The sequence below is a fragment of the Capricornis sumatraensis genome, chromosome 15 (assembly GCF_032405125.1).
Source record: "Capricornis sumatraensis isolate serow.1 chromosome 15, serow.2, whole genome shotgun sequence".
Classification (NCBI taxonomy): Eukaryota; Metazoa; Chordata; class Mammalia; order Artiodactyla; family Bovidae; genus Capricornis; species Capricornis sumatraensis.
Window position 1 is genome coordinate 54716899 of NC_091083.1, and position 27486 is coordinate 54744384.

The window sequence follows — 27486 nt, forward strand, 5'->3', positions numbered from 1 at the left end:
ATACATCATTGCAAGTCAGGTTTATTCCAGGAATGCAAATAAACTTCCAGGGTCATGGTTTACACAACAGGACAAATGGTAGTGCCATTCACTAGAACAAAGCACAGGGTTTGGGGCTAAGATTACAAGAATGACTCTCTGAGTACAGGGAGTTTTTGAGTGGCCAGGCAGAAATGTCTAGGCAGCAACCAAGAACACTTGTCTGGTGTTCAAGTATAAGCAGGGCTGAAGAAAGAGTACTGAGAATTACCAGGACAGAAGTGGTATAGTAAGTCTTACGCGTGAGATAAAGACAAAGGAGAACCATGACCTGAATCCCAGACAGCCCTAATTTTTTAAAAGATTCCTTAAAAAGACAGACCAGAGAATGAGGGAAAGGACGGACCAGGAAGGCAGGAAGGATAGTGACTCAAATCATGAAGTGAGAAGGAAAAGGGGACTGAAGAATTCAGTCACTGGAGTCCACCGTGACAGGCAACTTCAGGACGTGGTGAAAGAAGTTGGACTGATGGGTGAATGGAAACCAGAAACAGGGAGTGTGGTCAATGTTTACAAGAAGGCTAGCCGGAAAGGGAAGCAGACAGTGTGACAGAACGAAGGAAAAAGTAGATTAGAGAATAAATATATAGCTCACCTAGACAGGAAGAGAAAACAGAGTGGGAAGTAAAATTACAATGCTGAGCCTGTCCCCACCCTCCAGAAAGGAAAAGAGTGACTGACTGTTCCTTAGTTACAGTCTCAAGGTGTGAACACACACCCACCAGAACTAGATTTCAAGTCCATCCCGACTGATCAGTGCAGACGTGCTTCACTAGACAGTGCCACTGAAAGTTGGCAAGTATCCACAGCCCCAGTCCAGCGACCACATTTCCACAGCTAAAGGTAAACCAAATGTTCAAAGTTCACCCTTCCCAAATTCCACCTTTCCCCAAAAGGAAAGGGGTTAAAACAGAAAGCACTAAGGCAAGGCCCCAAAGACACATGGCAGATGGTTATAAAGAGCACAAATGGGGCCAGGAGTGCACTAGGTCCCTGGGAACAGAGAAAAGGAGCAGGCTGGTAGCAGCAGTGGCTGCAGCAGCCAACAAGAACCCTCAGACCTACCCTTTCAGGTCACAATACAAGAATCTGACATGGAGATGCTACAGGAACAAGCCAGGACTAAAACCTGCATCTGTCTGACTGTAGACCTAAACTCTTAAGGTGACCTTAGACACTGCCCGACACTGTCCCCATTACCCTCCATCCTATCATCCTCTAAACTCCAAGAGCATTTGGGGTTCTTTTCATATGGCACTTTCTACACTTCAGCTTTCACTGGTTATATTTGTTTGCTTCACTTATAGCCACCTTACTCACTCCAATATTGAAGCTCTTTGTGTAGCTCTACAGGCTTTTAAGTGGCAAGACCTCAATGAAGAAATGAATACAATTGTAATTACCAAATCTGTTACAGACCAACTTGCTTTCAAAAGTGCTTATAAATTTCCTTCATAAGTGATTTAAGCTAGCCCCACTACAATCTTCTTTATGGTCTGTGCTCAGCACTCCTTTATCACAGATATCACAAAGGCAAAGCAGTATTAATATTGTACATCTCATTTACAGCAAGTTACACATTAGTGAAAAACCATTCAATATCACAGTAATCCAAGTCTATGCCCCAACCAGTAACGCTGAAGAAGCTGAAGATGAATGGTTCTATGAAGACCTACAAGACCTTTTAGAACTAACACCCAAAAAAGATGTCCTTTTCATTATAGGGGCCTGGAATGCAAAAGTAGAAAATCAAGAAAAACCTGAACAGGCAAATTTGGCCTTGGAATGTGGAATGAAGCAGGGCAAAGACTAACAGAGTTCTGCCAAGAAAATGCACTGGTCATAGCAAACACCCTCTTCCCACAACACAAGAGAAGACTCTACACATGGACATCACCAGATGGTCAACACCAAAATCAGATTGATTATATTCTTTGCAGCCAAAGATGGAGAAGCTCTATACAGTCAGCAAAAACAAGACTGGGAGCTGACTGTGGCTGAGATCATGAACTCCTTATTACCAAATTCAGACTTAAATTGACGAAAGTAGAGAAAACCGCTAGACCATTCACGTATGACCTAAATCAAATCCCTTATGATTATACAGTGGAAGTGAGAAATAGATTTAAGGGCCTAGATCTGATAGATAGAGTACCTGATGAACTATGGAACGAGGTTCCTGACATTGTTCAGGAGACAGGGATCAAGACCATCCCCATGGAAAAGAAATGCAAAAAAGCAAAATGGCTGTCTGAGGAGGCCTTATAAATAGCTGTGAAAATAGAGAGGCAAAAAGCAAAGGAGAAGAGGAAAGATATAAGCATCTGAACGCAGAGGTCCAAAGAATAGCAAGAAGAGATAAGAAAGCCTTCTTCAGCGATCAATGCAAAGAAATAGAGGAAAACAACAGAATGGGAAAGACTAAAGATCTCTTCAAGAAAATTAGAGATACCAAGGGAACATTTCATGCAAAGATGGGCTGGACAAAGGACAGAAATGGTATGCACCTAACAGAAGCAGAAGATTTTAAGAAGAGGTGGCAACAATACACATAAGAACTGTACAAAAAAGATCTTCACTACCCAGATAATCACGATGGTGTGATCACTCATCTAGAGCCAGACATCCGGGAATGTGAAGTCAAGTGGGCCTTAGGAAGCATCATTACGAACAAAGCTAGTGGAGGTGATGGAATTCCAGTTGAGCTATTTCAAATCCTGAAAGATGATGCTGTGAAAGTGCTGCACTCAATATGCCAGCAAATGTGCAAAACTCAGCAGTGGCCACAGGACTGGAAAAGGTCAGTTTTCATTCCAATCCCAAAGAAAGGCAATGCAAAAGAATGCTCAAACTACCACACAATTGCACTCATCTCACATGCTAGTAAAGTAATGCTCAAAATTCTCCAAGCCAGGCTTCAGCAATACGTGAACCGTGAACTCCCTGATGTTCAAGCTGGTTTTAGAAAAGGCAGAGGAACCAGAGATCAAATTGCCAACATCCGCTGGATCATGGAAAAAGCAAGAGAGTTCCAGAAAAACATCTATTTCTGCTTTATTGACTATGCCAAAGCTTTTGACTGTGTGCATCACAATAAACTGTGGAAAATTCTGAAAGAGATGGGAATACCAGACCACCTGACCTGCCTCTTGAGAAACCTATATGCAGGTCAGGAAGCAACAGTTAGAACTCGACATGGAACAACAGACAGGAAACAAATAGGAAAAGGAGTGCGTCAAGGCTGTATATTGTCACCCTGCTTATTTAACTTCTATGCAGAGTACATCATGAGAAACGCTGGGTTGGAAGAAACACAAGCTGGAATCAAGATTGCCGGGAGAAATATCAATAACCTCAGATATGCAGATGACACCACCCTTATGGCAGAAAGTGAAGAGGAACTAAAAAGCCTCTTGATGAAAGTGGAAGTGGAGAGTGAAAAAGTTGCCTTAAAAGCTCAACATTCAGAAAACGAAGATCATGGCATCTGGTCCCATCACTTCATGGGAAATAGATGGGGAAACAGTGGAAACAGTGTCAGACTTTATTTTTTGGGGCTCCAAAATCACTGTAGATGGTGACTGCAGCCATGAAATTGAAAGACGCTTACTCCTTGGAAGAAAAGTTATGACCAATCTAGATAGCATATTCAAAAGCAGAGACATTACTTTGCCGACTAAGTTCTGTCTAGTCAAGGCTATGGTTTTTCCAGTAGTCATGGATGGATGTGAGAGTTGGACTGTGAGGAAGGCTGAGCGCCGAAGAATTGATGCTTTTGAACTGTGGTGTTGGAGAAGACTCTTGAGAGTCTCTTGGACTGCAAGGAGATCCAACCAGTCCATTCTGAAGGAGATCAGTCCTGGGATTTCTTTGGAAGGAAGGATGCTAAAGCTGAAACTCCAGTACTTTGGCCACCTCATGCAAAGAGTTGACTCACTGGAAAAGACTCCGATGCTGGGAGGGATTGGGGGCAGGAGGACAAGGGGACGACAGAGGATGAGACGGCTGGATGGCATCACTGACTCGATGGATGTGAGTCTGAGTGAACTCCAGGAGTTGGTGATGGACAGGGAGGCCTGGCGTGCTGCGATTCATGGGGTCGCAAAGAGCTGGACACGACTGAGCGACTGAACTGAACACAGTAGTGATTTTAAGTCTCCACTACAGAGATTTCACCATCTTTGTAAGATGTAAAAGCACTCTTACCTGAATTTTGATGGGCCAGGTGAAATTACTGACATAAACAAAGAAAGTGATATTTGGGTGGTTGCGAAAATCAAACTTCTCATTAGAGAAACTATCTTTGTACTCCTTAATGTTGGTTTTTGAAACAACAGGCATCTCTTCTCCAGCTTGGGTTCCAGCTGTTAGGAAGAACAGAATGAAATAAGAGATTTTTTTTGAGCAGAATCTGCCCTCACTAATAATAATGATGATAGTTAGGATTTATTTAACACTGTGTTCCAGAAATAGCACTTAACAACTCAATCTCATTTAATTCTAACAATTATTATCCTCCTCATCTACACATCAGAAAACTTAAGTTCAGGAAAATTAAGAAACCGATTCAGATCACACAGCTAGGGAGAGTTTGGATTTAAAGCTGGGTAGGCTGATACACAAGCCAGTGCCCTCAACCCAAATGGTTTTACCAGGAACCCCTACAACTTCTCCCACAGAAACAGGCAGCAGTAACTTTGAAGCAATGGCATTCATTCTGCCCACTTCACCTGCTTTGAATTTGCCCCTTTAAATCTGTTTGGCAGTGCTCCAGATCCTCCATACAAGGGACACAGATTCCACACAAGCGATGGCTAGCAGTGACCTTAAGTCTCAACACTAGCAGGGAGGAAGGAGTTTTAGGGGTCACTCAGTCCCTTCTGCTACCAACTACAACTGACTCTAAATCCTCCTGACCTGATATAAACTCATCCTATTCCCAAGCAGTCCTTCAACATTCAATACTGTCCCTCAGCCAGGAATTCTAGTGTCTATAAAGACTCATGAAACAGGCTTTTCCCATGGCTGGAGTCCGACTGTCACTGGAAATCAATCACATGCTCAGGGATGCTACCTTTCTCCAAACAAAGACTGTGACATGATAAACACAAAGTGATGTGCAAAGTAATGTTTTTGTTTCAGTCTAACTGGTCACATACCAAAAGGCAGTATTGTGACAGTAATAATGATGATGAAACATAATTACCATTTGATGAGAATTTACCATGTTTCTAGTACTACACTGAGTACTTCATTTATTATCTCATTTAATCCTCAGGATATTCTACACGGCTGGGTATTTTCATTATCCCATTTCATACCTGAGGAAACTGGCTCAGAAAGCAGAGTTGAAGTAACAGGCAGAATTCATATCCAGGTCCACTGAGCTACTTCTTAACTACTATATCAGGGCCACCTTTTCTTTCTTTAGTAGGTTTTCTGCCCAGCAGATCTTCTTTAGTAAATCATAGTAAGGTAAACAAGACAGCAAAAGCTTTGCTCATAAAGCTTTATTTAATTCCCAAAGCACATTTTTCTTTGAACCCATGAAAATCTCATTCTATTAAAAATGCTGCATTTTTCACCTCTGAAGCACGGATGATAATGGTAGCACCAGAGCAGTGGCTATAGCAATGATATTAATGGTGTTAGCCAGCTGAGGTAGTGAGCATGTACTGGTCTTGATACCATGGCAGGCACCGACAGGTACAGCTGAATTTAATCTACACAACTGCATGAGATAAGTATTTTTACTTTCTTTTTAAGATGAAAAATCCTATGGGTCTAGAGATAGGTTTTAGATATTTGCTCAAGGTCTTCCAGCTAATAAGTAGCAAAGGGTTAGGGTTTCAAATCCATCTGTCTGTCTCCATAGCCCCTTTTCTCAACTCTTTCTCAATCAATTATCTCCACTTGGGAGGGCTTCTCTAGGTGTGTCTTTACCTGAGAAGCTGGCAGCCCAGGTGATGTTGAGGTTGAAGTTTTTGGAGGCATTGATGAACATGTCCAAATCCCTGTTTTGCTGGTGAGAGGTACAAATAATTAGAAAATTAATTACTGTAATAGTTTCTTGGTTTTAAAGGGGTAGTTAAATTTTACTACTCTCAACTTTGTTAGTTACAAATAAAATTTTTAATGTCTTAAGAGAAACTCAACATTTAAAAGACAGCAGAATTTTTAACCTTAAGATAAGCAATAAACAAGTTTCATTTCCCTCCCATAAAAGTAGGAGATTTAATGCTTTATCAAATGCCAAACTCTATGAAAAAGTATCTTTTAAAAAAAGACCCTCACCAAAGCACAATGACCTACATCCTGTGACCTATATAAGGGGAATCAGTCTCTTAAGGACCCTTTGGGCAGCCTTTCCCAAATGTCTGGAGAGTAAGACACTTGATCAACTGTCATTTATAAATCAAATCTATGTACTTCTGAACCCATAGATTAAATACAGTATAAAGTTCTCCAAAATGGAAATGGTTTTTAAGAAACAGCATATAAAGCTGAAATAAACTAAATTTTAACCTTTCTTTTTAATTTTAAAACTTTTGATTGTCTTCACCCATGATTAAGAATATTTTTCTCTCACTAAAAATATTATTTCAAGAGAAATGACAGAATATGCTTTATTATCTTTGAAAACTTTGTATACCACTTAGAGATATAGCAATTTGAAGAGCTAGTTTATTTTAACTCTTGGTTTTAATGACTGAAAAAGGTATCTCTGAGGAATGTTCTGGGCCACCTGGAAAAAGAGCACTGGTCAGCTGTGCTAGGTAAATCATGATACTAACTTTTAGTTTTCCCTAAAACTTGGCTAATAAATCTCTTTCTTGGGGTCAAAAAATTGTTGTTCCAAATGAGTCAAATGCTGTATTTTGTATTTTTGAATGCAATCTTGCTGAAATTCTTCACACTGAAAAATTTTAAAACGGGTTAGAAAATAAAGGTTTTAAAGAACATTCTTCTGATAGTTTTTCAGCATAAAAATTATAACAATGGAAGCATTTCCAAACAGCTATTTTCAAAACATGATTTCCAAACCAGAAGTTCCTCTCATAAAGCAGTTACCTTCTCATTTATTGATAAAGCCTCACCATCCTCTTGAAGGGACAGCTCAAGTGTATATCTATTTATTTGGCCACGTTGCGGCAGGTAGGATCTTAGTTCCCTGACCAGGTAATTACTAGCAATTACTTCTTTCCACGGAAAGGATTAGTAAACTTGAAATCCTGGTGCTTTTGTAAAAAACAAGACATATACACTGTATAACTCTGGAATATAAAAACAAATCTTACTTTCATTTAATTGTAAACATCCCATATGGACTTCATTTTTCTACTGACTTATTTATTTCTTAAATTTAACCACGCTTGCTGATAACATTTGTTATCAAAGGAATATACTTTGGCTCATTATCATATTGTTTTCCATGTATTGTTATATTTATCATATTTTTGTAATGGTAAATGGCTTTGTGTATATTGATAATAAGAAGCCTCCAAGGAAGCACCTAAATAATTTATCATCAAGTTTAGTAAAATTTCACTATGTACCAGAGCAGGTATTAAATGACTTTACATCTCACTGAAGAAGTTGTATAGGTGTGTGTCCATGTTCTAGACACTTCACCTTTAAATGTCACACTGTGTTGGCTCCCTTTTACTTGTAGGCAACACCTTATGGCATATGCTGGGGTTCACCATTAACAACAATAGACATAAAAATATTTTTTAAACAGTTATTTAGTAGTAATTTCAATTATTTCTGGCTGACTTCTTATGGGGCAACTAAGCCTTCACTGTTTTAATCTCCTAATGAGGGTAAGAACTCATTCTAGGAGCTTAAGTGTTACCTCTGCTGCATCACTGGTATTAATTTCTATTTTAAAGCAGTAAAATTGGGTTCTGCCACTGCCCCACTAACAAGGAAGTTCCCCTTGCAGTCTCCTCTCCTTTCCTGTATGGGGCTGTGATGGGCTGATGGATAAACCAAGTATGTGTAGAGTCAATTTCAGTCTGTGTATCAGACCATGGTAAATCTTAACAACACCATTCTTACCTTTTAACTAGAAAGGAAATAAGATGCAGAGTCTAACACTTCTTTCCTGTACCTCTAAACATTATCCTGTGAACTCCACTCTGGAGACCACTGCTAAGGCAGTGCTTCTATCCATAATGACCAAGGAAAAGATCCACACAAATTCAAAACAAACTAAGAAGACTTTTATATCTTACTTCATCAGGTGTCGCCACAAAATTGATGGCTGTGTAATAGCGGTCATCTTCCTGGGATAGGCTAAAGGTGAACTGATAGTCAATAAGAAGAGTATCTATGGAAAGAAAGAAACGTGTATTTAAAAACTGAAACCACACACAGTATGTCTCTGGAGATACAGATCGACTTTCTCATAAATATTTAATAGCCAGGAAAGTACTTTTAGCAAAGTTGTGAGCAACAATGTTTTGTTTGAGTTAGCCCACCAAAACCTCCTTGTATCATGACCCTGGTTGAGATTTTAGGCTCCCATCAAACTTACCTATAAATATTAATTGATCATCTATTCATGCTTAAAGATACAAAGCTATAAATAAATGGTATAAAAGAAATCAAAACTCCACATAAAAATGGTTGACTCCAGGTCCAGGGCAAGGAATACCTGTCTCAGTTAACTTATTCTAGAAAGCAAGGAAGCATTCAAAGACTAATGTAGCAAAAGAACAGAGCTTGAAAATGAGCCTACTGGCTAAACATGGTATAATTTAATTCTAAAAAGTACTGCAAAATTCAACAACTTGATTTGAAAAGCCTTGAATAGATATTTCTCCAAAGATATACAAATTGCTAATAAACACATGAAAGGGTGCTTAACATCACTGATCATTAGAGAAATACAAATCAAAACCACAATGAAACATTATATCATCTATAGTAGAACAGCTACTACCAAGAAAAGTGTTGGTAAGGATGTGGAGAAATTGGAACTGTCGTGTACTACTAGTGGGAATGATGCATCTATTGTGAAAAACAGTAGGATAGTTCCTCAAAAAATTAAAAATAGAATTACTGAATGATCCAGCAATTCCACTTCTGAGTATGTATCAAAAAAACAGAAAGGAGGATGCTAAAGGGCTATTCGTACAACCACATTCATAGCAGTCAAAGAAATTATAGCCCAATAGTGGAAGCAATCCAAATGTCCATCAACAGATACACGGATAAACAAAATGTGGTATATACAATGGAATATCACTCTCAGTCTCAAAGAGAAAGGAAGTTCTGACACATGCAACAACATGAATGAACCTTGAAGACATTATGCTAAATGAGATAAAATAAATAAATAAACAAGAAGAAAAATACTGTGTAATTCCACTTATATGAAGTACCCAGGTACCAAATTCACAGAAAGTAAAATGGTGATTACTAGTGAGTAGGGGAAGAGGGGAATGGGGAGTTGTTTACAAGTTTATTTTTCACTACTCAAAAGACGGCCAAATGATTTTCCAAAGTGGAAAACCATTTTATATTCTCACAAAAACTTTATAAGGGTTTCAATTTCTCCACATCACTGCTATTGGCTTTTATTTTTCAAGACAAATATATTAAATGTACTAGATTACAAAAAATTAACTGATGTGGTTTCAGGTTCCACACTATAACCTCTAAGAACTGATCAGCTGCCTGGGTTTGGTACAGTATCAAAGGATAACATCCATGAGTTCAGTTCAGTTCAGTTCAGTCACTCAGTCGTGTCTGACTCTGTGACCCCAAGAACTACAGCACGCCAGGCCTCCCTGTCCATCACCAACTCCTGGAGTTTACTCAAACTTATGTCCATTGAGTCGGTGATGCCATCCAACAATCTCATCCTCTGTCGCCCCCTTCTTCTCCTGCCTTCAGTCCTTCCCAGGATCAAGACCTTTTCCAATGAGTTGGCTGTTTGCATCAGGTGGCCAAAGTATTGGAGCTTCAACTTTAGCATCAGTCCTTCCAACGAGTATTCAGGATTGATTTCCTTTAAGGTTGACTGGTTTGATCTCCTTGCTGTCCCAGGGGCTCTCAAGAGTCTTCTCCAGCACCACAGTTCGAAAACATCAATTCTTTGGCACTCTGCCTTCTTTATCACCCAGTTCTCATATCTGTACATGACTACTTGGAAGACCATAGCCTTGACTATACAGATCTTTGCCAGCAAAGTGATGTCTTTGTTTTTTAATACACTGTCTAGTTTTGTTGCAGCTTTCCTGCCAAGAAAACATCTTCTAATTTCATGGCTGCAGTCACCACCTACAGTGATTTTATACCCCAGGAAGAGGGAATTTGTCATTGTTTCCATTTTTTCCCCATCTGTTTGCCATCAAGTGATGGGACCTCATGCCATGACGTTAGTTTTTTTTAACATGAATTTTAAGCTGGCCTTTTCACTCTCCTCTTGCACCCTCATCAAGAGGTTCTTTAGTTCCTCTTCACTTTCTGCCATTAAAGTGGTAACATCTGCATATCTAAGGTTGTTGACATTTCTCCTGGCAATCTTGATTCCACCTTGTGATTTATCCAACCCTGCATCTCCTATGATGTGCTCTGCCTATAAGATGACAATATGCAGATGACAATAAACAGCCTTGTCATACTTCTTTCTCAATTTCGAACCAGTCAGTTGTTCCATATGTGGTTCTAACGGTTGTTTCTTGAGCCACATACAGGTTTCTCAGGAGACAGGTAAGATGGTCTGGTATTCCCATCTCTTTAAGAGTTTTCCAGTTTGTAATGATTCACATTGTCAAAGGCTTTAGTGTAGTCAATGAAACAGAGACAGGTGTTTTTCAGGAATTCCCTTGCTTTCTCTATGATCCAGTGAATGCTGGCAATTTGATCCCTGGTTCCTTTGTTTTCTAAACCCAGCTTGACTATCAGGAAGTTCTCAGTTCATGTAATGCTGAATCCTAGCTTGAAGGATTCTGAGCATAATCTTACTAGCATTCGAAATGAGGGCAACTGTCTAGTAGTTTGAACAATCTTTAGTACTGCCCTTCTTGGGAACTGGAATGAAGATTCACCTCTTCCAGTTGTGTGGCCACTGCTGGGTTTTCCAAATTTGCTGACATATTGAGTGCAATATATACCTTTATCGCATCATCTTTTAAGATTTTAAATAGCTCTACTGGGATTCCACCACCTACAGTAGCTTTATTGGCATCAGTGCTTCCTAAGGCCCAGTTGACTTCACACTCCAGAAAGCCTAGCTCTGGGTGAGTGACCACACCATCTGGGTCATTAAGATCTTTTATGTACAGTTCTTCTGTGTATTCTTGCCATCTCTTCTTAATCTCGTCTGCTTCTATTAGATTTTTACTGTTTCTGTCCTTTACTGTGCCCGTCTTTGGATGAAATGTCCCTTTGATATTTCCATTTTTCTTGAAGACATCTCTAGTCTTCCCTTTCTGCTGTTTTCCTCTATTCCTTTCCATTGCTCACTGAAGAAAGCCTTCTTGTTTCTCCTTGCTATTCTCTGGAACTCTGCATTAAGTTTGGTGTACCTTTCCCTTTCTCCCTTTCCTTCCTCAGCTATTTGTAAAGCATCCTCAGACAACCACTTTGCCTTCCTGCATTTGTTTTTTTGGGGGATGTTTTATTTGCTGCCTCCTGTACAATATTCTGAACCTCTGTCCATACCTCTTCAGGCATTCTGTTTACTAGATTTAATCCCTTGAATCTATTCCTCACCTTCACTGTATATTCATAGGGGATCTGATTTAAGTTGTACCTGACTAGCCTTGTGGTTTTCCCCACTTTCTTTAGTTTAAGCCTAAATTTTGCTGTAAGGAGCTGATCTGAGCCACAGTCAGCTCCAAGTCTTGTTTTTGCTGACTGTATACAGCCTCTCCATCTTCGGCTACAAATAATGTAATCAACCTGTACTGACCATTTGGTGATGTCCATGTGTAAAGCTGTCTTGTGTGTTGTTGAAAACAGGTGTTTGATATGATCAGTGTGTTCTCTTGGCAGATTTCTGTTAGCCTTTGCCCTGCTTCACTTTGTACTCCAAAGGCAAACTTGCGTGTTACTCCAGGTATCTCCTGACTTCCTATTTTTGTACTCCAATCTCCTATGATGAATAGGACATCTGGTCAAGACTCCACAATCCAATGCAGGTGGCATGGATCGAGCCCTGGTCCTGCATGCCGAATGGTGCATCAGAAACAACAACAACAAAAAACCACTCTGTCCTTTTCTTTTCATTTTATTATTTTTTACTTTACAATATTGTATTGGTTTTGCCATACATCAACATGAATCCACCACACGTGTTCCCAATCCTGAACTCCCCTCCCACCTCCCTCCCCATACCATCCCTCTGGGTCATCCCAGTGCACTAGCCCCAAGCATCCTGTATCCTTTTCAACTATATCTGGTGGGTTCAGGTTGTGTGTGTGTGTGTGTGTGTGTGTATGTACTTTAACCAAAAAGATCCTTTTCAACTATATCTGGTGGGGCCAAGTTTTGTGTGTGTGTGTGTGTGTGTGTGTGTGTGTGTGTGCACGTGTACTTTAACCAAAAAGACACAGCACAACAGACTGAATGCAGAAGCAGATATAAGAATCCAGTTTACTTCTATTAAGCTGCAGTATTGGCTTTTGATTTCAATAATACTAGGGGTATATCTCACTGTGGTTTTAACACACATATCCCAAATGTCAAATAATGTTACCCATTTTTTCATGTGCTTATTGGCAATTCATTTATCTTCTTTGGTGAAATGTCTTTCAAATCTTTGCCTGTTTTTAGCTGACACTGTCCTCTTATTCAGTTGTAGGAGTTCTTTATATATTCTGAATATAAATTCTTAATCAAAGATATGCTTTGTAAACATTTTTCTTAGTCTGTAGATTGTTTTTAGTTGTTTAGTTTTTAAATGGCATTTCTTAAAAAACAGGTTTTAAATTTTTATAAGTCCCCAATAAAATTTTTTTTCTTTTATGAATTGTGATTATGGAATCATACTGAAAAACTCTTTCCCATATGCAAGGTCATGAAGTTTTTCTGTTGTTTTTTTCTAGAAAAAACACATTTATTAAGTTCTAGGTGGATGTGAATTTTGAAGGGATGCTATTTAAACCCAGATGGTATGGGTATACAATCATAGTAGAATATGAAAACATTAGCTCACTTTTCTCTGGTTCATAATCTGTCCTAGTATGTAGATTCTCATATAGGAAGAAAATGCATTTATCCACAAGGATCTGGTTTACCGTGCATTGTTAGTCATTAGACATTTTATTTTACATATTAATTCCTAAAGAGGTGGTTAACACAAATCAGTTTCAGAGAGAATGATAACTTCAACTGTATTTTTAGAATTCTGTTTTTGATCAATCCTAAAATATGAAATATGATGACCCCCAAGCAGATAATGGCAAATGAAATAAGGTTTCAAGAGAATACAAATAAGGAAAGCCAGAGATGTTTATTTCTGTACTCTTCCCTGATAACTGCTACAGACATATTAATATAAACTACAACCAGACTTAAAGCAGCTTAAAATAGTGTTCACATATAAATTAAATTTAGTAGAATATGACACATCAAATTAAGAGCCACTTCCATGGGTGATTACTATATTTCTATAGCACTTACCATTCTCAAACCGTATTAAAGAAAATAATGAAGTTTTATTGAATTACTTTCCTTCTAGACAAAGAAGAACTGCAAAAACACTTACAATAACACGTTCCTTTGAGAGGGTTTCCTTGGTATCGATTTTCTACCTCACATCTAGGGGAAAAAATGAAGATTATTTTCTATTGTTATCTACATTCAATAGTGAATCTACATTCACTTTAAAATCAAGCAGGTCCTTTTATATAAACTATACTTTTTGAGTCAGTACAATTACATTCTTCACTGTTGCTCAAATCAGATAGACTAACAAGAGTCTGCATTCATCTTCAATGTCGACTGCCCAGCAGTGCACACCACTAACAACCAACAAACATTTGCTAAAGTATCTAAGATAAATTCAAATAAAATAAAGTTTAGATCCTATTTTTTTATCAAGAAAACACATTTTCACTTTTGTATGGACAAACATTCTTCTAAAAGTGCAGTTAAAGCATTTTTCAAATCTATTTACCTGTGGTTAGTTGCTAATAAATTTGTAAGCTTTTATCCATCTTGGAATATGTATATGTGGATAAGATTGTGACAAAGGCAAACTGTTTAGATGAGACTATGCCAAAAGATGTAAATACTGGCTGAGTGAAAGAAAGGCTATCTTACATATGTTTTTCTCCTAGGGCCATCTAGCTCTCAGTTTTTATAACTGCAATAAAATCAGAGCTGTTATTGAAAAATAAATACATAAAAATAATTTTTTTCATATATTCATTTCTCACATTTCCTGTTCTCCATCGATAAATTAAACCTGATCTTTAAACACAAGTGAAAGAAGGCTAAACACCAAGGATCACTTAAAAAAAAAACAAACAACCAAAACTAAAAACTCTTGGATATGGTTCACCAGTCTGGAGAAAAAGAGTTCTAGTCAAAAAGAATTATTAATTTCCCCATAAATATCATCCATGAACATCAGTAAAACCCAAGCTCCCACTTAACAAAGTGATTCAGGAAGGCACAATAGCTAGGAACCATGATGAAAGGAGGGGAAAGCTTGAGTCAAGCACTTTTCCCAAATAAATAATTCAAGGATGTTTTATGTCTTTTTATCTAGTATTACCAGCTCTTGTTTATATCTAAAATTTCCTAAAGAGAAAGTCTTTCACTGAGCCTATACCTCATTTCTTCATTGTATACCATTAACAGAAGGCAGGGGTGATTAAATTTGCTCTATTATATTTTTGTGTTTAAAGGAACCTAGATTTAAAAACTAAATTTAATCTCTGATTAGACTTTTCTTTATGTATTGGCTTCAGGGCAGCACAAAAACAGGAAACATACATATTACTATAAAATATAGACAAAGCAATTTCCTTCTGAATGCCACTATCAAAGTCTCAATCACTGGTGACATTACTAGCATTTTTTAAGAAAAACAAAACTTACCAGTGACTATCTGCTTATATCAGGTCAATGTTTTGATACTATTAAACATTTCTCTCAAGTCTCTGCTTGAGAGAATGAGTGAAACTAGAACTTATTTCATGAGGTTTTCTGGTGGGGCAGAGAGAAACTGAGGAACAATCTCTCGTTTCAACTCACCAGGACACTAAAAATAATTATCACTAAAAACAACTGACTATTGATAGATGGGGGAAATGGGGCTTAACACAGTTAAGTGATTTGCTTCTACAGCACCCTAGTCAATTGGAGGCACAGCCAGGGCTCAGTCTCCAAATCTGCCTGATGCTATTTGCATCTTCGTGGATGGGGAGCCCAAACTCTTCCCTGGATAATGTTTGATATACATCACTAAGGAAAATGCTAGAACAGGGAGGGATGTTTTGAAAACAAGAGGAACTCTCTACAATTAAACAACCAAAATGCTAAATAAAATCTTGTCCTGGAATACCAGTTCTTCCAACTTTATCTTTTAAGAAAATCTCCTGACATGACAAAAATAGAGCCTTTACTGAAAGACTAATCCACATCAGCAACCCAGGAATTGTCAGTGTCACTCAAACATAAAAATGTGATTTAAAGAGCCATTAAGGAATTACTGCTAAACTGACAACCTCCTCAGTATGGAGGGTGACTAAATGAGACCTATCTGAAGCAGAAAGGGGAAAATTTCAAATCAATCAACTTGAGGATTCCTCAGAGCTCATGGAAACAAGGCCCAGGGAAGAGGGTGGCTCTTGGGGTTCAGGCAGTTTCACAGCCCCTTCACACTCCCTGGTGAGGTGTGGATGGTGCCAGGAGTCCCAGAAGTGTGCTACTTACAGCTGACATTCATCCCCCTTGACGCCCTTGGTGGTGCAGAAGCACTTGCCCGTGTTGGTATTGCATAGCGACGCATGCCCATTGCACCTGCATGCTGGGGAGAAGGAAAAGGAAGGGGTGGTCACAACTGGCTTAAAAGATAACCACTATCAGGCTTTCCTCAAAACAAGTAATTCTGTCTGAATTGGATTCAACTGGAAAGATAGGTAAAATAAAAGCATTCATTTAATAGGTAAAATTCTTTTTTTTCAAGCTGGTGATTTATCTCAAATAATGTCAGAGCCAACATTAAAGGAGTCAAAGTCACCAGTCAGGATGAAAGAGAACATCGGTGTCCACTGCCATTTGAGGCCGTGCCTCTCTGGGATGTAACAGACTCTGCTCTGATTCTATCACAATTCTTTCATCTACTCAATAAACATTTCTGAAGCATCTTCAGTGTGGGCACACAGACACAATCTCTGTCCCGATAGAGACCTCTGAGCAATGACTGCTCCCCACAGGGAGGGTTGGTCTGGCTAGGCTCTGCCAATGGCCACATTTCAAATCATACCAGGGCTCAGAGCTGAGAGAGGATTCCAATGGCAGGTCATGTTTCAGAGACCTTCCAGGACTCAGCACCCTTGCCTGCTTTCTTCTTAGCCTTCAGAGCAAACAACTCTTGTCATCGCCCTCCTCTAGCCACCTCTCATCTCCACCTTTCATCCAACATCTGCGTGTGACCGATGACAAACTTCTTACTCCAGCTGAAATAAGTGACCTTTTCCCTCAATAGCTTTTCACTCAACAACCTGTTTTTCTGTGAATAAATTAAAAGTATTAGGCTAGAGATACATATACTTTTAAAATAAATCCCATGGAGAAAAATATCACCCAAAGAAACCTATGGGTGAAGAGAATTTATGTTGCAGTGGTGAAATGCAGTGGTGAAGAAAATTTATGTTGCAGTGAGAAACACAAGGGTTCAACTCTGGGTTCTGCTGAGGATGGAGAGAGGTGCAATGTATTAACAAAAGCAAAGGCCTATCTATGGTCAATCTGCCCAGGTTTGAATTCAGGCCCCTCCATTTAGCTCCTTTTCTAAGTCGGCTTCCTCATTCATGTGATGGGGATAATAATAATGCCTATCCTGTAGGATTTTAGGGAGGATTAAATGATATAATACATCAACGAAATACAGTAAGCATTCAAAAAATCATCACTGTTACCTAAAGATTAAGGACTATACAGTTCTAAGAAGAAAATATTAAAGACTTGGTGCCGCTTATAGTATTTTTAAATTATGCTTTCTGTTATAGATTGCGACTCTGAAAAATAAAGCTAGCTCTATGTCCTGGAAACGGCTTCCGAGATGGCTCAGTGGTAAAGAATCCACCTGCTAATGCAGGAGACACAGGTTCAATCCCTGGGTCAGGAAGATCCCCTGGAGAAGGAAATGGCAACCCACTCCAGTATTCTTGCCTGGGAAATTCCATGGACAAAAGAGCCTAGCTTAGCAGGCTACATGATCCATAGGGTTGCAAATAGTTGGACATGACTTAGCAACTAAACAACAACAGTAAGTTCTGGACAACTGCACTCTAGCCCTACAAATGCCACAGAGGAGAATGTAACTTTTTAAGGTAACAGTTGAACATAACAGGGATGACGGCACCCTCATCATAGTGGTACAACCAGACCCAGTAGCTAAAGTCACATTTCCTGAATGTGGTTCTCAGAATGGCCAAATCTCACAGTGAGAGCTTGGTCAGGCTACTCTACCCTGGGGAGAATAAAAGCACTGTTGTCTCAGGGGGCTGCCAGCACAATGCCTTGCATCAATATTTATCAATCATTCTAAAATGTCAGGTACTCTTGATTACTAACTAATGGATGAAATCTATTCACAAGGAATAAAAAAGTATTTTTACTGAATCTTTTAATCTGAGCTTTACATAAGAATGGTAAGAAAGGACATCTGATGAGTAATAATGATTGTTCACATCTACCTGTCATGTCCTGCTGACTGCTTTCATTTCAACAACCACCTACTATCCCCATTTTACAGATGAGGAAAATGAATCCCAGAGAGGTTCCACTAGGACACTAGCTCTCTTCTAACTGCTCTGGAATCAGATTTTCAAGGGCCATGCTAAGGAGTTTGGAGGTGGGACTTGGGGAGCAGTTAGCAATTTTCCTTTCTTATTTTTTTCCTCAGATCTGATGGATCTTTCCACTGAAAACTAGAACAAACCAAAAAGTAGTTTATTGGTATCACTTGTTATTTTAAAAAACATAATTTGTGTGCTAACAATAAGTGTCCTTTTGCTTACAGGAATCTATCTGACATGTATGGGGAGACACAGGGCTACTTAAATCTTTAAAAATACTGAAGTATTGAGGAGTCTAGCTCCTGGTTAAAAATCTAAATGTGACTTTTGAGGCTCAACCATAGGCCTTTCTCTGGTGGGCCTTACAGGGAAAGCTGCCTTCCCCACACCAGCCTGGCTGGAGCTCTCTAGTGGAGTTGAGTCAAGGGCTCAGGCCCCCTGGCCAGCCCCTCTCTATCACATATTTGCATTCCTAGCTCAGGTGCCTTCACTTCTAGGTCTCTATCTGAGGCCTCAGGCAGAGGTCTTCTTCAGGCACCTCTGCTGAGCCTCCACATGGAGGAGGAGGGGAACCTCAAAGAGGCTTTACCCACTCTCCATCCCAGGTACTTCTTCACTCCTACTAGCCTTTCCCCCCACCATCTCTCCACTCCAGGGTCCTCAAAAGGCTTTCGCTGGACCTTTAGTTCAGGGCCCCCTCAATGGTGTGTTGACCCCCAAGGCTATGCTAATTCACTTGATGCTCAAACAGCACACCATTCCAAGAAGGAAAGTAGAACAAGGGGAGTCAGTGCTCTCTCAGTGTAAGCCTTTTGCTTCCATCATCACAGTAACTGATTAAAGGTTTTAACTCCTTCATTTTTGACTAGATGCTTTAATATCTACTCTGACACTAGGCAGCTCTGCTCTCTCTCTTCCAGCTCAGCTGACCTCCTGACAAGTGTAACTTAAGAAAGGCATTATCTGAAACCAAGTGGCTTTCTTCCTTCAAGATAATCAAGACAAACAGACACATCATGTGCCACTTAGTTTGCAATCAGTGACCCTGAAAAATTTGACTTACGTTGACATTTTCCCCCGTTGGTTGGATCACCATAGAAGCCAGATATGCAGGTCTCACAGTGCTTGCCTGTGGTCAGGTTCTCACACTTCTCACAGATACTCTGATTAATGCATTTGCTGTGGCCATTGCACTGGCAAGCTAAAAGAAAGAATTTTAAGGGGCTTGTCCTATGGTACAGCTGGGTGGAATACATTCCGCAAGATTTGTTTGTAACCATCTATGTTTCTTTTTGCCTCTAAAAACAATAATCAAAACTACCAAAAATTAGTTTGAGAAATCAGATCAAAACATCGGAAAAGAGCTAGTTCAGGAAAATCAGAAATATAAAAGTTCACAGCCATTAAAAAGTTTTGTTGTTATTCACTTGAAAATAATACATGCTCATGATAGTAAATTAGAAAAATACAGGAATCAGAAAAAAATCATATACAATTTCACCACCCAGAGATCACTGTCCATTTTTGGAATCTTTCCTTCCAGTATTTTTTTCTATACAGTTTTACACAGCTGTGTTTATATTAATATTCAATTTTGGCTTTTTAAAATGTAGATCACAATTATTTTACATTATTTCATCTAACATAAAGAAAACTTTAAATGGTAGAATAATTTTTATGAAGCCAAATAGCTACTTAACCATTTCCTTACATTCTGATAGTTTGCTTTCAACTTTTCATTTTAGAAAAATAACCATCTTTATAAGTAAACATTTTTATAAGTGGAATTATTGATTTTTGATGCATACAGGACTTCACAACTAGAAAGAAATATGATGCGTGGACCTCTCAGGGCTGCTCAGGACAACTGTGCACGGCAGAGTTCAGGTGGGGCCACTTATGTAGTGCACAATCTATAAGCAGACCTGTCTTCTCTTCTCTTCGGCTCTATTGAGATATAACTGACATGGAATATTGTATAAATCTCAAGTGCACACTTAAAGTATACAATGTATTGATTTGATAAAAACAGTGAACAAATGCTTCTCTCTCTCTTCCCCTTCAAATTTCACTGAAAGTATAGCAGAAACGTAAAAGCAAGGGTTTGGGATAAGAGGAAAAAGTGCTGTAAGAAGTAGAGAGGGATACTTCTGAAGCACTGAATTTCTAGAAGTATTCAGAATACCCCAAGTGGAAGGGCCATTAGCACAACCATGAACACGCCAAACACATCCAGACACCTGGTCTGATGCTCCTTCCTCCCTTCACTGAGGGAGGAACAGAGACCATTCATCCACAGCCAGGGCAGACCAGAGTTGAAGAGTCCTGGTACTAGCTAGCCAGCCTTTCCCTTGGGACATCACACCACACCTTCACAACAGCTCAGTATACCCAGTTAAAAATACAAATCAACCTTGAGGGATCACTAGTTAAAAATACATTCAGTTAAAAATACAAATCAACCTTGAGGGATCACTAGTCTGAGAAAATTACCAAGCTAAAGGCATCACCAAGATCAACACGTGGAACAACTAATTCTGAAGGAAGGATTAGTGCAAGAAATTTAAGAGAATGAAAAATATTAACTTTAGTAAATTCAGGGAGGCTTGAGAGATTACTGCATTCATAAAATAAGAAAGTAAGCTCTGAAAAAACTTCACAATATTTAGAAACTTTGCAAAAAGAAAAGGATAAAATAAAACCAGACACAAAACAAAAACCATTCAAAAGGCTAAATAGGAAAACACATATAGCTAAAAGCTGCCTACAAGAAAATAATACGAACAGCTGTATACCAAAAATTTGACCATTTAGATGAAATAGAAAAATTCCTATAAAATACAGGCTACCCAAACTGATTGAAGCAGAAACAGAAATCTGCCTGTATTATACTTTACTTATTATATTTTACTTACCTACTAAGTAAAGAGATTGGATGACTAATCAAAAATCTTCCCACAAAGAAAAATCCGAGCCCAGATGACTTCACTGGTAAATTCTATCAACACTTGAAGAAGAATTAATACCAACCTTTTTTGCAAATTCTTTCACTAAATGCAAGAGGAGGGAATACTTCCCAACTTGCTCTAAGAAGTCAGTACTACCCTGGTACCAAAATCAGACAGGCATCACAAGAAAGAAAACTATAGAACAGATCTATATCCTATATGAAAACAGACACAAAATACCCAACTAGAAAACTGAATCCATGTCAACGTACTGCAAAAACCACTACAATATTGTAAAGCAACTAGCCTCCAATTAAAATAAATTAATTTAAAAAACCCTGAATCCAGCAACACAGTAAAAAGAACCATACATCATAAGCAAATGGGTTTTATTCCAGAGATGAAAGGCTGGTTTAATATCCTTAAATCAATTAGTATAACGTATAGTATTAATAAACTTAAGAATAAAACCACATATTATCAAGATATAGAAAAAGTATGTGACAAAATTCAGCACCCAATCAAAGTCCTCAAAAAGCCAGGAAGAGAAGGGAAATTTCTCAACTTGAGAAAGGACATGTATGAAAAAACTAAGGCCAATATCATATATAATGGAAAAAGACTGAATTCATTCTCCCTAAGATCAGGAACAAGACAATGATGTCCACTCTCACACTTTTATTCAATATTGTACTGGAGTTTCTTGTCAGGCCAAATAGTCCCTCCAAAACACATTTTTTTAAAGAAGGTGTCCAGATAGGAAAGGAAAAAGTAAAACTGTCTTTTTTAGCAGACAATGAAATTCCTATATAAAGAAAAGCCTAATCAACTAAAGAAATAGTAGAAATAATAGTTTAGCATGGTTGCACAATACAAGATCAACAAATAGAAATCAACTCTATTTCTAAATATATACTAACAATGAACAATCAAAAAACAAAATTAAGATAATTCAATTCACAATACCTTGAAGCAGTGTAAAATACTTTGCATAGTAAATTTAACAAAATAAGCATAACATATAAACACTGAAAATTATAAAACACTGTTAAAAGAGAATAAAAAACTAAAGAAATAGAAAGATTCCAGGTTTATAAACTAGAAGGCTTAATACTGTTAAAAAGGTATGTGTGTGCTAAGTCAAAAAACGAAGATCATGGGATCTCGATCCATCATTTCATGGCAAATAGATGGAGAAACAATGGAAACAGCGACAGACTTTATTTTCTTGGGCTCCAAAATCACTGTGGATAGTGACTGCAGCCATGAAATTAAAAGATGCTGCCTCCTTGGAAGAAAAGCAGTGATAAACCTAGACAGTATATTAAAAAGCAGAGACATTACTTTTCCAACAAAGGTCCATATAGTCAAAGCTATGGTTTTTCCAGTAGTCATGTACAGATGCGAGAGTTGAACCATAAATTAGGCTGAGCGCCGAAGAACTGATGCTTCTGAATTGTGGGTTGGAGAAAACTTTATAGAGTCCCTTGCCTTGGACAGCAAGGAGATCAAACCAGTCAATCCTAAAGGAAATCAACTCTGAATATTCATTAGAAAGACTCATGCTGAAGCTGAAGCTCCAATACTTTGGCCACCTGATGTGAAGAGCTGACTCATTAGAAAAGACCCTGAGGCTGGGAAAGATTGAAGGCACAAGGAGAAGGGGATGGCAGAGGATGAGATGGTAAGACAGCGCCACTGACTCAATGGACATAAGTTTGAGCAAACTCTGGGAGATGGTGAAGGACAGGGAAACCTGGTGTGCTGCAGTCCCTGGGGTCACAAAGAGTCGGATACGACAGAGCAACGGAAGGAACAACAAAGCATGCTAAGTCGCTTTAGTAGTGCCCAACTCTGTGCAACCCTATGGACTGTAGCCCACCAGGCTGTTCTGTTCATGGGATTCTCCAGGCAAGAATACTGGAGTGGGTTGCCGTGCCTTCCTCCACGGGATCTTCCCGACCCAGGGGTCAAATCTCTCTCTTAGGTCTCTTGCATTGGCAGGTGGGTTCTGTACCACTAGCGCCAGCTGGGAAGCCCCATTAGGATGGCAATAGACTCCCAAATGGTCTATAGATTCAATGCAATCTCTTATGAAATATCAGCTGGCTTTTTGTTGATGTTACTGAAACTCACAAATTCATCCTAAAATTCATATGGAAATTCAAGGAACCCAAAATAGCCATGACCATTTAGAAAAATAAGAACAAAGTTGGAGGACTTAGGCTTCCCAATTTCAAAACTTACTACACTTACTACAAAGCTATAGAAATCAAGAGTGTAATACTAGAATAAGGACAGACATATGGTCAATGGAACAGAAATGAGAGTTCAGAAATAATTTCTTACATTCAACTGATTTTCAAAAAATGTGCTCCCAAAATTCAATAGTACACAAATGTACTCCCAAAATTCAACAGTAAAAAACTGTCTTTTCAGCAAATGTTCCAAGAACAACTAGCTAACACCATGTAAAAATATAAGTTAAAAAAAAAAAAAAGATAAGTTTGGATGCCAACTTCACATCAGATACAAAAATTAACTCAAAATGAATTATGGACCTAAATACAAAGAGATAAATCTATGTAACTTTAAAAAGAAAATATAGGAGTAAACTTTTGTGATTTGGGGTTAGTTAGGCACTGATTCTTTTATACAATACCAAAAGCACACATAGGGTAAAAGAATACTTTTGTATTTAAAATGATACCATCAAGAAAGTAAAAGGAAACCCCATGGAATGGGAGAAAATATCTGCAAACTATATATCCAGTAAGGGGCTTGTATCTGGATTCACAAAGAACTCCTGTAGGTCAACAGTAAAATGATAATGCAATTTTTAAAACTGGGCAAAGAATTTGAATAGTTCTCCAAAGAAGACATACAAATGGCGAACAGGATGCTCAACTTCATTAGTCATTAAAGAGAAAGAGAACTCGCTCAGCCGCGTCTGACTCTTTGCGACCCCATGGACTGTAGCCTACCAGGCTCCTCCATCCATGGGATTCTCCAGGCAAGAGTAGTGGAATGGGTTGCCATTTCCTTCTCCAGGGGATCTTCTGGGCCCAGGGATTGAACCCAGGTCTCCTGCACTGCAGGCAGATGCTTTACCATCTGAGCCATTAGGGAAATGCATATCAAAATCAGAGCTTGCCAAGTGGTCCAGTGGTTAAGAATCCCCCTGCCAATGCAGTGGACACAGGTTCAACCCCTGGTGAGGGAAGATCCTACATGCAGCAGGGCAACTAAGACTATGCATGGCTACTGAAGCCCACATGCCTAGAGCCTCTGCTCTGCAACAAATGAAGCCCCCACAATGAGAACCTCATGCACCCCAAAGAAGAGTAGCCCCTGCTGACAACTAGAAGCCCATGTGTAGCAACAAAGACACAGTACATCCAAAACAAAACAAAACAAAAAAACACTGTGACATGCCATTTCTCATATTCTCATACACTAGAACAGCTACAATCAAACAAGTGTGATGAGGATGTGGGGAAACCTGAACCTTTCTAACATTGCTAGTGAGAATGAACAATGGTACAGCTACTTTGTAAAACTTTGAACCCATCATTCCCCAATTTTGTCCCTGGTCCTAGGCAATCACTAATCTATTTATTGTCTCAAAATATCTGCCCTTTTTTGGGCATTCCATATAAGTAATATGGGCTTTCCTGGTGGCTCAGATGGTAAAGAATCTGCCTGCAATACAGGAGGTGCAAAAGACTCAGGTTCGATTCCTGGGTCAGGAAGATCCCCCCAGAGGATGAAATCACAACCCACTCCAATATTCTTGTCTGGAAAATTCCATGGACAGAGGAGCCTGGTGGGCTACAGTCCCTGGGTCCCAAAGAAGTGGACATGACTGAGCAACTAACACTTTCACTAAGTAACTTTCCTTATAGAAGTCTTCATAAACAGGCCAGTAGTAAGGGGCACTGTCTGGCAGGATTTCAGAGAAATTCTTATCCACTAATTTCCTGGGAGTCTTTGCACCTGCCAGAAAGTGAAAAGGAAAGTGAAGTCGCTCAGTCGTGTCTGATTCTTTGCGACTCCATAGACTGTAGCCCACCAGGCTCCTCTGTCCATGGGATTTTCCAGGCAAGAGTACTGGAGTGGGTTGCCTTTTCCGTTTCCAGGAGATCTTCCTGACCCAGGGAATGAACCAGGTCTCCTGCATTATAGGCAGACGCTTTACCATCTGAGCTATCAGGGAAGCCCACAGCTTCTCCCAATTGTTCTGGCAGCCCATCAGTTATTTTGTGCATTTACTGAAGTTTGAATCAAAGGTCACTTTCTCTGGGTTGGTTTCCAAGGCAGCTACCCCAGCAGATCAAGGCTCAAGTTTTACATCAACTCAAGGTTGATTCCTTCTTGCATCAACCACTGGGAGTGATAGAAATGAGGAAGGACTGGGAGAAGGGAAGAGAGGGAAGGAGTGGGGAGAAGGGAGAGAAGGGAAAAAGGAGGGAAGGAAGGAGAGAGGGAGGTAGATATGCAGGCTGAATTTTTCCTTTTTTCTGCTTGTCAAAGGAAAGAGGTTTTCCTTCTCCCTATTCTTAGAGCATTTCAGTATGAAAATTTGCATTTAAAAAACCTCTGATCCCTTTGAAACATATGTGTTAGTCGCTCAGTTGTGCCCAACTCTTTGCGACCCCATGGACTGCAGCCCACCAGGCTCCTGTGTCCAAGAGATTTTCCAGGCAAAGATACTGCAGTGGGTTGCTTTAAAACTTAAATAAGCCATAAGTCAGCATTACAAAGCAGACACGGTTTTTGTTAAGGGCTTAAGAGCCATCTCTTTGAAATGTAAACATCAAGCAAGCCAGCCACCCTACCCTCTCTCCGTGGGAATGGGTCCAAACTATAACCATCTGCTTGCATTAAAGATACAAGTTTGTTTTCCTTTTTGTTTTTTTCCTTTGGGTAAAGGCAATTAACTAACATAGGTGGCCACCCCAATTACCAGGTAAATTCACAATAAACTAGGAAAGAATGTAGAGCAAACAGTGGTGTCAAATCCTCTCACACAAAGACAAGTTACTTTCGTTTTGAGGACAAGTATAGAATGGACTGTATACGCTGGGATATTTAAAAGGATGGGATTTCTCTCTGTTGTATCTCATTAGTGGACTGCTGAAATGTGCACTACGATTTGGTTTAATGCTTACTCAGTAATAAAACTTTCTTTCCTACATCTGTGGAGAGGAATTTCTGGCTTGGCAGGAGATTTTATTTTTAATTTTTCCCCTAACAATCATCACATTGTATTTTTAAGTAAAAAAGAAAACTGCAGAACAATATATCATATGCATAGTATATTTCACAGTATTTTTTATTTAAAAAACCACAGATCTAAAGGTACCTGTATTACTGTTAAAAGTTTCTCCTTCTATGAAGAACTAGAGATGAGGAAATGCCGGGCTGGATGAAGGACAAGATGGAAATCAAGACTGCCAGGAGAAATATCAATAACCTGATACACAGATGACACGACCCTTATGACAGAAAGCGAAGAGGTACTAAAGAGCCTCTTGATGAAAGTGAAAGAGGAGAGTGAAAAAATTGGCTTAAAACTCAACATTCATAAAACTAAGATCATGGCATCTGGTCCCACCAATTCATGGCAAATAGATGAGGAAACAATGGACAGTGACAGATATTATTTTCTTGGGCTCCAAAATTACTGTGGATAGTGACTGCAGCCATGAAATTAAAAAGACGCTTCCTCCTTGGAAGAAAAGCTATGACCAACCTAGACAGCATATTAAAAAGCAGAGACATTACTTTACTGACAAAGGTCTGTATAGTCAAAGCTATGGTCTTTCCAGCAGTTATGTATGGATGAGAGTTGGACCATAAAGAAGGTTGAGCACCAAAGAATTGATGCTTTTGAACTGTGGTGTTGGAAAAGACTCTTGAGTCCCTTGGACAGCAAGGAGATCAATTCTAAAAGAAATCAGTCCTGAATATTCATTGGAAGGACTGATGCTGAAGCTGAAGCTCCAATACTTTGGCAACCTGATGCAAAGAACCGACTCACTAGAAAAGACCCTGATGCTGGAAAAGATTGAAGGCAGGAGGAGACGGGGATGACAGAGGATGAGATGGTTGGATGGAATTACCAACTCGATGGACATGAGTTTGAGCAAGCTCTGGGAGTTGGTGATGGACAGGGAAGCCTGGAGTGCTGCAGTCCCTGGGGTTGCAAAGAGTCAGACACAACTAAGCAACTGAACTGAGCTGAGAGATGAGGAATTATAGTTTTTATTTTATCTACATCTGTAATAGCTAATTTTTATAATGAACACATTTCATTACTTTTATAATGAAAGTTAGCAAAACAACTGAAAATTCTTGGTATTTTCATTAATTGACATTAAAAATATTTTTCACAGGAAACAAATAGTTTCTTAAATGATCTTTTTTCTTTTTTCCCCCTTAAAGAAATCCATATAAATAATGTAGCTTTCAAGGCTTTATTCTTTGTAAGTAGGTAGTGAGATTTG

General features: G+C 39.0%; 1 protein-coding gene across 1 annotated transcript in view; it reads right to left on the reverse strand.

Moving 5' to 3' along the window:
• Positions 1–27486, reverse strand: part of ATRN (attractin) — a 182794-nt gene that overhangs the window by 55463 nt on the left and 99845 nt on the right. The window contains exons 19-24 of the mRNA XM_068986876.1: positions 19093–19230; positions 15940–16033; positions 13763–13815; positions 8277–8371; positions 5983–6061; positions 4246–4403 (exon numbers count right to left, since the gene is read on the reverse strand). Coding sequence (XP_068842977.1) covers positions 4246–4403; positions 5983–6061; positions 8277–8371; positions 13763–13815; positions 15940–16033; positions 19093–19230 — 617 coding nt within the window. The remainder of the gene's footprint in view (positions 1–4245; positions 4404–5982; positions 6062–8276; positions 8372–13762; positions 13816–15939; positions 16034–19092; positions 19231–27486) is intronic.